Source organism: Phyllopteryx taeniolatus, chromosome 10, assembly GCF_024500385.1.
Source record: "Phyllopteryx taeniolatus isolate TA_2022b chromosome 10, UOR_Ptae_1.2, whole genome shotgun sequence".
Taxonomy (NCBI): domain Eukaryota; kingdom Metazoa; phylum Chordata; class Actinopteri; order Syngnathiformes; family Syngnathidae; genus Phyllopteryx; species Phyllopteryx taeniolatus.
In genome coordinates this window covers 11,579,517-11,591,384 of record NC_084511.1, presented here as the reverse complement: position 1 = coordinate 11,591,384, position 11,868 = coordinate 11,579,517, and the positions used below count along the sequence as shown (strand labels likewise).

Below are 11,868 nucleotides of genomic sequence, written 5' to 3'. Positions count from 1 at the left end.
CCTGGGTGTGTTTCTTGTGTTGTACAGTAGTTGCCCAAACATCACACAGCAGCACAAAAAACAAACAAACAAACACAAAAAACATGTGAAAACAAACTTGGAGACAACCAGTTCACGAGGGCTCTCGGAGTCAAATCATTTTCTTCAACTGTCTGAGTTATTGCAGAAAGCATGTTTTTGTATTCAAAACTTCCCAATAATTGCTTGGAATTAGGGCAGAAAAGGTCATACTGCTCTGCATTAAATACAAAAAGAGCGGATTGAACTACTATGTATGAAATACAAGTACAAAGAGTCAACTAGCATCTGTTGGGGCATTGCCCTTCATGCTAAAAAAAATATAACAGATTGATTTTGGGCTAGAGGTGGGGTACACCCTTGACTGGTCGCCAGTCAACTGCAGGGCACATATGGACAAGCAACCATTCACTCTTAAAGACACTTTAGTCTTCAATTATTCTAACATGTTTTTGAAATGTGGGAGGGAGCCGGATTACCTGCAGAAAAGCACAGGGAGGTGGGATTTTAAAACCCCCGACTTCAGAACTCTTTGACCACTGCCATGCATTAAATAGTTACCGTAATTTCTCGTGTATAATGCACAATTTTCCCCCCCACAAAATGTCAAAAGTCAATGGTGCGCATTATACATAGGTATAGGGGAAAACGAAAAAAAAAAACTTTCCCATTTTATAAATGTATGGCGCCATCTAGAGGTTATGAAAAAGCTGTACACTTTCATTCCAATAGGCCACCGCCACCTAGAGGTTATGAGAAAGGTGTACACTTTCATTCTAATATACCACCGCCACCTACAGCTTATGAAAAAGGTGTAGCCTGCACTTTCCTTCCAATATGACAGGGGTACGTATGACTACATAATATCTACATTTGTGCTCATAAGTGCACATACCGTGGTACAATTTGTGAAATATTGTTTTTTTTTTTAAATACAACTGACGACTGAACAACAACAGACATTAATTTCTTTACGGTTATGTTTTTTTTTTTTTTTGATGATAATGCCTTTCTGAAATGCTTGACAGTTGAATTTGAATCCCATTAAAATAAAATTAAATGTGTTTTGGCCTGGCCCTTCATGTTTTCTTTAAAGGATTGTACCCATCTTACAAATTCTGCCTGGGTAATTAAACATATGAGCACAACTGTGTGTTTTCTCATTTACTAAATAAACGTAGGACTATCAATTTCAAAATAAGAACAAGTACATAAAAAGAAAGTATTACGTGTTCAAATAAAGTGCTTAACTGCCGAATAATTCTTTGAAAAAAACAAACAAAATACAGATAATACTTCATGTTTTGATCATATGGGTAGAAGCAAAATCGTGCATTGTAAAAATGCATTATACATTGGTAGAAGGGTTTTCCAGAATTTTGAGGTCAACTTTGGGGGTGCATATTATACATGGGTGCACATTATACATGAGACATTACGGTACACAGTATATTTGCAGAGGTGGGTAGTAATGTGCTACATTTTCTCCGTTACATTTACACAAGTAACATTTTGGGTAAATTGTACTTCTCAGACTAGTTTGAATGCACCATACTTTTTACCTTTTTTTTTAGAAGAATCGATACTTTTACTCCGTCACAATGATCGACAATGCCGCTCGCTACTTTTCTTTATCCATTATTGCGTGTGTGATCTATTTTTAGACTTCATCATTGACTTCCGCATAGGGTGCTGTTGCGCCAATCCAATGTGATCACAATGGTCTTTTGACTTCAATTCACCAATGAGATGGCACAAGGCAGTCACATGCAAGCCCATCAAAATGACTAATTTTTTTTTTTTTGGGGGGGGGGGGGGGGGGTAGGGGGGAGCAGTATGTACTTTCCACACTCACAGCAAAAAAACAACAGCTTCATGATACAGAAGATGATTATGATGAGGTAGTCTTACATCTGCCCAAACTGGACATTTGAGCCCACTTCTAACTTGAGAAAACACCTTGCGGTAAGTTGCAGATGTTTCTATTGTTGTTTTGTCATTGCATATGGCAACATTAGCCATACGTTATGGTCATAAATCACTTTAAAACATGCTTTTTGGGGATATGTGTCATAATCTCGTAATCTCTCTCTCCCTCTCGCTCTCTCGCTCACACGCGCGCGCATGCACACACACACACACACACACACGCACACAAACACACACTCATTTAAGTGAATAAAGCAAACAATGTTTCTGTAGGCCCCAATGCATGTGTTGTTGGTTTCTGGGCACTTCAAAATTGAAATGGTGGCAGGTGTGTGTGGCTTCCCATATATGATTAATTTTTATTTTATTCAACGTTCATGCTCTGATTTATTACTTTACCCATCTCTGTATATTTGTCTGTCGTATCTAGGGCACTGCCCATCAAGCAGGGGGGAAATTCAACGTTTCAGAAAGCATGTTTGAGGGAAGAACGAATCCGAAAATACTCGTGGTGCAAAGTGCATATGAGCCCTTCGCACAAGCAGAGAATGAGTGGAAGAGCAGTGGATTGTGGGTGGATGAATACATTAGCATGTCAGCATGTTACATGCTGACAGCCGAAGACAGCCCAGTATGTCACTACCACCACAGCAGTGACTTGGATTGAGCGTGTGTGTGTGTGTGTTTCTGCTCCATAGATTGTGGCTGTGCGTGGGCGCTGGCTGAGGAAGCTGTCTGGCATTGGGGCTTGCCTCCTGCGTCGACACCCACGTGCCGCACAGCTGTGCACCCCAGCGTTTTGCTGTAAGACGCTCCATCCTGTTTTTGTTGGAAAACTGGGGGAAAAAAACCCGTTCATCAACAAACAAGCCTCCATTTCTTCGCAACTCATTTCTTCGCATCGATCGCCTGCCAAACAGTGAGCTCGTTATGGATGACTCAAATAATACAAGGCGACTATAACCTAACACTATTCCATTACTTAATTTAACGAGTCAGAAAGCCAGAAGATGACACAAGGGAAAAAAGTGGGGGGACTATTTCAGTGTTGCCCGCGGCCACTGACACAACTCCAGTGTTTACTGTTTTGCCCCTCGCTGTGCGAGATCTTGAAGGATGACGGCTGACATGATGGCGCCTCCAGTGTGTGGCGAGAAGCGGTGCAGTGATCACTTTGGGTTAATCCAGCTCACAAAATGCAACATGGCAGAATGTGCCATGTGTGCGGCTTGAACAGCTAAAACATTCTGCAACAAAGGCAGTGGTGTGACGCAACGAAGCAAAAATACTTCGTTTTTGTAATTAAGTAGATTTTTTGTAGGTGTTCGTACATTACTTGAGTATTGATTTGTCAGATGACTTTTTGCTTTTATAGTGAGCCCCAGTTTACCATGGTGGAAACGTTCCAGACCACCCACAATTGGTGAAAAGCTACTATATTCCCCCCCCCCCCCCCCCCCCCCCCCCCCCACACACTTTTAAAATACAGGACATATATACGTATTCACTAGCACCTGCACTCACTCTCACTGTCAAGAAATGGGAGACATCTTATAACATCACTTTGAGGAAACGAATAGAAGACTCTTGCTCAAACAGTTCTCCAAATAAGAGGCAAAGTTTCTCACTGTAAATGTCACGTTACGAAATCATATCAAATTGGACTGGACCCAAAAGCAGACTGAGGTGGAGGGAGTAGATGAGATTGGTTGATTTAGTTCGGGTATACAGTATATATACATACAGTATATTGATCTCAAGAAGAACATTTCAGACTGCTCATAGGATTTAAAACAAGATTTGCAACAAGATATGCAAGAAATGTGAATATTTTCCATATGTACCCAAAAAAATGGTAAAAAATTGGAATTATCGTTATGTATAGCTTATTAGGCCACGAATATACAGTACTAATTCTTGAGATCAAATTGTGATGAATGTGGCCCCTGAACTAAAACATGTTTGACACCCTGTTTTAAAGAATTCTCTGAAAGTTCTAAAAAAAAGAAATAATAATAAATCAACCACGACACCAGTTCACAGAAAAATGTTTGGATCTTTCAAACATGATAACAGGACGCACAAACAGTCTCAAGGACTCACCCCCGAAATTCTCCATCCTGTTTGTGGATGGTTAAGGCACAAGGGGGAGTCAGAGGTGTGACGATGGTCAGTAGTGCGGCTGGGTGGGTGTGATGTGTGAAAGGGATCATGTCATCATCCTCATCATCATCATCATCAACATGTGATCATTTCATCCTGAAAAGGGAGTTGCCCTCGCACCTCATCGATGATTGCAGTTTTTATTTAATTATTGTAGTTGCTTCGTTTTCATTTTTACTTTAAACTCAATAATTCGAACAATTCAGCAATACTGTTAAATTTGTTTAATAATGTTCCTGGCTCAATCTTACCTGGAGCATGTTTAATCATCCAAAAGTTTAGCTTTGGCTAAGGCCATGGCTGTTCCTCCTGGAGGCCATATCCACCATCGTTATCTTTACACTCCAGTAAACCATAACAAAAACACCTCACAACAATCATAACAACAAAACTACAACACTTTCGCATGGTGCAAGACCTTGTTCAAATTAGCATTGTTTCCAGAAATAGATGTTAGCACAGATGCAAAAATGCTCCTAAAATTAAGCAATGAAGCAATATTTCTGTTCTTTACCTTCATCCAACGTAGACAGTAAGACATTAAATTGACATTTGTTAAGTATGAACAACGAAGTAAACAGTGTTCTGCCTTATTCTGCAGTTTTGACATGGCAGGTCCATTACTGTCTGCAGTTCCCGATAAATGACATTCCAATTGTAAGTTTGTCGATTGTTAATTCTTCTGTGCACATCAATATTTTAGCTGTCTTTAGTGTTAACGGTACAGTAGTAGGATTCTTAGGAAATGGAGTAGTCTAGGCTGAAGCACGAAAGAACAATTTTGTTTAGTTTTTTTGACCCCCTCATTCCCAAAAATTGTACAATTTTGGAGAAATGCATTTTTGCTCCCCTATGAACTGTGCGTTTGTGTTGTTTTTGGATAAAAACAAAGGAAACAAATTACAGTTTTGAGATAAAGCTAATGATAGATTTCTTTCTCATCTCATAATACTCTGTATTATTGTTTGCTCCTAGTAAATTTCCTCGCTGTGAGATCAATAAAGCAGCGTTCTTCTTCTTTTAAAGTAGCATGTAGGCTCCTTCTAGTGGTAAATGAAGGAATCAGTACAGTTTAGTTGTATTTAACTTAAGAGCTGTTAACTTTTAAGTTAAATACATGTGCATTTAATCAGAACAAAGTGTTTATTTTCACATTTTAATTGAATCATTTACCAACAGTCCAGGCGGCACGTTGGACATTCAACGCCTCTCGCCCAAAGTCATCTGAGACAGGCTGCGGCACACCTGCGACCCTAGTGACGATAAGTGGTTCAAAGCATGGATGGATAGATGAAGTACAGTCTTTTTATTTTCCTATATTAAATTGCATCGTTCATGTTCACACACAATTCATGCATACTGTTACATTGGCTTGCAATAACATCAAATGTCCTTAATTAAGAATAAAACCTCAGTCTCATTATTCTAAAGACTTAGGTTTACTGCTATTTTAATGTTGGTCATGACGGTGGTATTCACTAAGTATTCAGTGATGTAAAAAGTTGGCTCACCACTGGTGTGGAGAAATCTTTTTCTATTTGTAACAGTGTGCCGTTGATGTAGATTGAGGAAAAGTGTGCTATTACATGATGTTTACCTCTCTTTACTCAAGATGGCACTGTCAACCCATTCTCTGAGGAGAGGCGAGTGTTTCTCTGCAGCTCCCCCCAGTCATCCATTTTACGTACCATTCATTCTCCCTAGGCTCACAGACGTGCTGGAGCCTATCTCAGCTGACTCTGGGCGAGAGGCTCGGTACACCTTGAACTGGTCGCCAGCCAATCGCAGGGCACATATAAACAAACAACCATTTGCACTCATATTCACACCTACGGGCCATTTAGAGTCTTTAATTAACCTACAATGTATGTTTTGGGGATGTGGGATGTGGAAACCAGAGTACCCGGAGAAAACCCACGCAGGCACAGGGAGACCATGCAAACGCCACACGGGCGAGGCTGGATTTGAACCCGGGTCCTCAGAACTGTGAGGCAGATGTGCTAACCAGTCGTCCACTGGGCAGGCTCTCTAGAGGCAAGTCATTTATGTGAATACAGAGCCTCTCCTCTAGCATAAGAGGATTATTTCAGATGAAAATAAGGGGTTTGTGGGGGGGGGGTCCACTCTCTCAATAAGTAACAAGAGAAATGAAATTGCTAGAGAGCTTTACTGGATAATAAAGGCTCGTCTTCAAGGGAGGAGGAGGAGAGCGGTGAAGCTTCTTTGAACCGTGTTCACTCGAGAGATGCTCGTCCTTCCCACATCAAAACAGTGGCAAACACCTGAAGGATACTTCAACGATGCATGAGAAGAAGTGCGATTGGACGAACGTGCCGGTGGATGGTTGTGCCTTCAGCAGCCAGAGTGTGTGAGTGAGCGAGACTGTGTTTGGAGATCGCACGCCGATTTGTTTCTTCTTCTTTTTTTTGGGTTTTTTTTACATTGAGAAAAATAATGACGTCATCAATCAGTCGACGTCGACTATCATCACCTTAATTAATAAAGTTGTTCTGATGGCCCCTGATGCCCCCAGTTTGACCCTGGCTGCGATTATTTCCATATCCTGCGGCACAGGGGTCCAACTGGTGGCCTGGGGGCCAGATCCGGCCCGCCACATCATTTTATGTGGCCCGCGAAAGCAAATCAAGATTTCTCATTGTGTTCTGGTGTAATGCCATTGAGATATTTGCAAGCATTTCTTTGTTGCCAATCCTCCTTTGAAAAGAAAGTTAATAGTGGAAAAAAATGTTTTTATAGGCTTCTGATTTCAAAACTGGCTATTCATCAATGTGTTGTGTATACTGTATGTAATTACAGGATATAAGGTAATCTTTCATTTGTATGGGTTCACAGTTGTAACGGCTCTCCGAGGGAAGTCATAACTAAGATGTGGCCCGTGACAAAAAATGAATTGGACATCCCTGTCGTATGGTGAAAATAGTTTAACATTTCAATAAAATTGGATTGTGCTCAATTCAGAGGCTTTTAAAGCTCCAATTTTGTGGTTAATATTGAATGTGGTGTCCCAACAGGCATGGCGAGTGCTCAGTGAGCCGTCTTCAATATGTGTGTATACCAGTATTCCGCATTCAAAAGGACTCTCAGGGCTTCCGTGACAATTGACTCACAGAGTAACAAGCAATGACTTTTTGTGTGAAAAAACAACAACTCCTTTCCTCCACATTGTAAATGCAGCAGCATCCACAAAAGCATGCTTTAATAATAATAATAATAACAATAATAATAAAGCTTGTGATGAGGTGGAAAAAGAGAGAAATAAACAGATTATGTGAATTTTCCCAAAGTGCCTCAGTTTTCTTTCTTTTACCGGCAATGCACTTGTCAGTATATTTGACGTATGCTTGCAATTATTGCAGTTGTGAAATTGTGCCACTATTCCTTATACTCGACACATTGCTCCGGGCCATCGACTATATTGATTTAGAAATAATAATATAGTTGCCGCCGCCTTAGCTCGATCCATATGTATTTGCATGAGCTAAAATGTCTTTCCCTCTTTTTCATCCATATCCAAATTGTATTTATATCAGTGACTTTTCTATAAGGAACAGAGTCAATACATTAGTCCAGGTACTGCAATGGTTTGCATTAGGAACATACTTGACAGGAATTTTTTTGTTTGCAGTGCAGAATGAGGCGGATTGCATTACTTTCAATCCCACATTGCATCAGCGCTTACTCAACACACCCGAGGGATGTCAAGTCTCTTTGAGGGTGCTCACATTGTTTTATTAATGACAGAAAATGTGACGTTTAATATTTAATGACATTTTAATTAAAAGAAAGCAGGAAAGGTAACTATGACAACAAGGAGGATTTTTTGTCTTTAACTTTGAAATGGTCAATACTGTAATATGTGATGTCTATTCATTTATTCATTTTCTTAGTTACACACAATTCATTTATGACAGATTGAAATGTGTTGTGCTTTAAGAAGATGCACAATTGATAATTGAGGAGTGTGTGTGTGTGCATGTGTGTGCGCATTGTTGTTAATATATTCTGCCATCTTTGTACAAGTACGTGAAGACGCTTCACAGCTTGAGCGCTTCTATTTTATCATATTGTAATATATTTATTTTAATTGTTGTTGTTTTGTCTCTGAGCTTTCCCGTTAAGTCATTTGTCCGTGTTGTATCCTATCAAAAATAGGACTTTACACACACACACACACACACACACGCACAAAATAAATATATATATAGAAAAACACATTTTGGGATGAATTAAAAAAATATATTTTCCTCCACGATACTGGTACAACAGGCGGCACGGCGGGCGACTGGTTAGAGCGTCAGCCTCACAGTTCTGAGGACCCGGGTTCAATCCCCGGCCCCGCCTGTGTGGAGTTTGCATGTTCTCCCCGTGCCTGCGTGGGTTTTCCTCCCACATCCCAAAAACATGCATTCATTGGAGACTCTAAATTGCCCGTAGGCATGACTGTGAGTGAGAATGGTTGTTTGTTTCTATGTGCCCTGCGATTGGCTGGCAACCAGTTCAGGGTGTACCCCGCCTCCTGCCCGATGACAGCTGGGATAGGCTCCAGCACGCCCGCGACCCTAGTGAGGAGAAGCGGCTCAGAAAATGGATGGAGGGATACTGGCACAACACTCGCCTGACTTTGGTGCAGGCAGCGTGGGTTCAGTTCCCACTCAGTGACGGTGTGAATGTGAGTGCGAATGGTTGGTCTATATGTGCCCTGCGACTGACTGCCGACCAGTTCAGGGTGTAGTCAGCCTTTTGCCCGAAGTCAGCTGGGATAGGCTCCAGCGTCCCGCAACCCTAACCAGGATAAACGGTGTTGAAAATGGATATACTGGTACATCTACATACACTATTCATTATAGTCCTCTGAAATTCTGGAAAGATGCAGCAATTTGTGGTAAAATACAACATTTCAGTACATGTTGTTGGGTTCACATGTACAGTATCTGCCAGCTGTCCATTTACGGGCACAAAAAGTGAATAATAAAAAGTTGACTTTATCGCAACTTCTTCCACTCTATTGCCATTTGTTTAAGGCAACACACAATACTTTAGTAATCCAACGTAAACCTACATTTTTCTTGTGTTGTATGACAAACAAAATACACCTTATTGACATAAAAATACGAAGTGTACTATAGGACATTTTACCATGACATCACAAGTTCTTCCAGAGTGATATTAGCCATCTTCCCTACTGCTGCAGTTTCAATGTGTGAAGTGTCAGTTGAAAAAAAGATGTTAGGTGAGGTAAGCTTCTTGAGGGCAGCCGCACGTTTTTCAAAAGGTAAGTTGATTCAAAAATAGATGTGGTGGAAGTTCAGAAAATTAGTTCACATGATCATTGAGGCACTGGCTAATTAATTGATTTTTCTTTTGCTTGGATTGGCACACACTTGCTCTTTTGACAGTGAATTGAATGGCAGGTTAGCTATTATGTTTTGCTAAATTACTCAGACAATCCAGGCAAAAATCTTATACATGCCTGTGGAAAAATGGGTTCCACAAGATCTGGTTTCAAGTCTGTCACTAGAAGTGGCTACAACGCCACGAGACAATCTAGCGACATCCACTTCATTCATCCTCCTCACCCACAGGTTCCGTTGGCTTAATTTTGATTTTTTTTGGGAGGAAAAAGTATGTGAACTCTTTAAATTTCTTAAATTTATGCATAAATGTAGTCTTATCTTCATCTAAATCACAAGACTAAACCAACATAGTCTACTTAAACTAATATCACACAAACAATCATGTTTTCATATTTTGAAATATGCGGACTGATGACTATTACAGATACTTTTGTAAGCTTTTCCATCTTTATACAAATCAACAATTGATAAATCATCGGTCTTCTGAGAGCTCTTTTGAGCGAGCCACGGTACACATCAGGCAATCCTTCTTGACAGGAAACATTTCTTAACTGGTGTGTGTTTTCGAGTGGCCAGAGCGAATTCCAGCCACACCTCCAAGCTTTACTCATTCATTGGACTCCAGATTGGCTCACTCCTGACTGATTAGCTCTTGGAGAATCCTTGAGACCTTGAGGTTCACTTTTTCCTCACTGTCCTGTGATTCTTTACATGATTTTTCAATAAAAATATGAAAACATAGCGGCACGGTGGCCGACTGGTTAGAGCGTCAGCCTCACAGTTCTGAGGTGCGGGGTTCAATCCCCGTCCCCGCCTGTGTGGAGTTTGCATGTTCTCCCCGTGCCTGCGTGGGTTTTCTCCGGGCACTCCGGTTTCCTCCCACATCCCAAAAACATGCATTAATTGGAGACTCTAAATTGCCCGAAGGCATGACTGATAGGCTCCAGCACGCCCGCGACCCTAGTGAGGAGAAGCAGCTCAGAGAATGGATGGATGGATATGAAAACATAATTGTTTGTGTTTAACCAGACTCTCTTTAGTCTAGTTATTGAGATAAAGATCAGACTACATTTGATGACCAATTTATGCAGAAATTTAAGAAATTCACATACTTTCACCTCCCACTGTATCTGGCGGTGCAACACCAAACAAGTTTTTGTTATTGTTTTATTTCAGATGAAGGACTCCAAATTTTTTCTTCCACCTGCAAGTATCCTGGTGTCTATTGTTTACAAAATGAAACGGTCTCTAGTGCTTACCTTTAGGTACAATTTTGTACTACATTGTCAAGACAACTTTGGACAATGAATATAGAATTTGAGTTTTTTTCCATTACATTTTTTTTTTAGGAATTTTATTATAAAGGCTATACAAAACAGCCATTAAAAACAGAAATGCAGCCTAATATTTATAGAATACAATTTACACTTTAGTTGCCATTTATACTGTGATCCTGGATGTAAACATTTATACATTATAGTACTTTTCAACCCCAATGAATAAAAAAACAAAACAAAACAAAAACAACAACAAAACCACCCCCCCTCCCCCCGAGACTTCCCAACTCCCCCAAGAAATTTTCTTTGTGCTGGAATGCATGTTTTCCATAGGATCAACTGCAAGGGCACTAAATGTGCAAATAAGAGAAGTTTATTCATAGCAACTTGCCCAAAATATGACACTAAATAGTATATTAAAAATCTCAACATAAACTACTGTTATACTCTAAGTAAATATTAATACATAACAGTAATAGTAAAAAAAAAACAAATAGATTTTTATCTCAAATATTTGACATCGTCCAAACATGCTAGCATGCATTATACACAGGATGACAGAAAACAAAAAGCAAAGGAAATGATAAATGACGGCTGCCTTTTAAGAAAGCCTTCAAAATGCCCCAGGGCCTATTTAGTGTGACGGGCACGCCTCCGGCCAACATTCGGCTCGGGAAATAATTAACGGCCGTCAGTCCACTTTCATCTCATGAGTGGTGAAAGATGCATCAAAGCAACAATTCAACGCGGACAACAACGTTCCCCCAGCCCGACCCTCTCAGACCCTCCCCAGCATGCGGGCAATCCACCAGTTGCACGGCATCACCACCTGGCAGATGACGTGGCCTCCTCGGTAGTAGTACGGCCACGGGTTGAAGCCGCCCAGCGGCACGTGGTAGCGGCGGCAGAAGCGGTACCCACGGTGACAGTATTGGCAGCAGTAACCGCGCTCGTCCAGGCGGTTGTCCAGCTCCAGACCCACAGCTCTCTGTGGAGGGGGACATGAGACTGAGTCACCATTGCCAACATGACAGCCTAAGTGAAATTTGAAGACTATAAACCCTCTTTCTACTGATGGTAATAGTGCTTAGAAGTACGTAGGTACC

The 11,868-nt window shown here is 40.8% G+C and overlaps 1 protein-coding gene across 2 annotated transcripts in view; it reads right to left on the bottom strand.

Annotated features, from left to right (window-relative positions):
* Positions 1 to 11,119: 11,119 nt before the first annotated feature.
* Positions 11,120 to 11,868, bottom strand: part of tnmd (tenomodulin) — an 80,400-nt gene continuing 79,651 nt past the window's right edge. For both annotated transcript variants that reach the window (XM_061788193.1, XM_061788194.1), the window contains exon 7: positions 11,120 to 11,750. In XM_061788193.1, the coding sequence (XP_061644177.1) occupies positions 11,541 to 11,750 (210 nt within the window). In that variant the 3' untranslated portion in view covers positions 11,120 to 11,540. The remainder of the gene's footprint in view (positions 11,751 to 11,868) is intronic.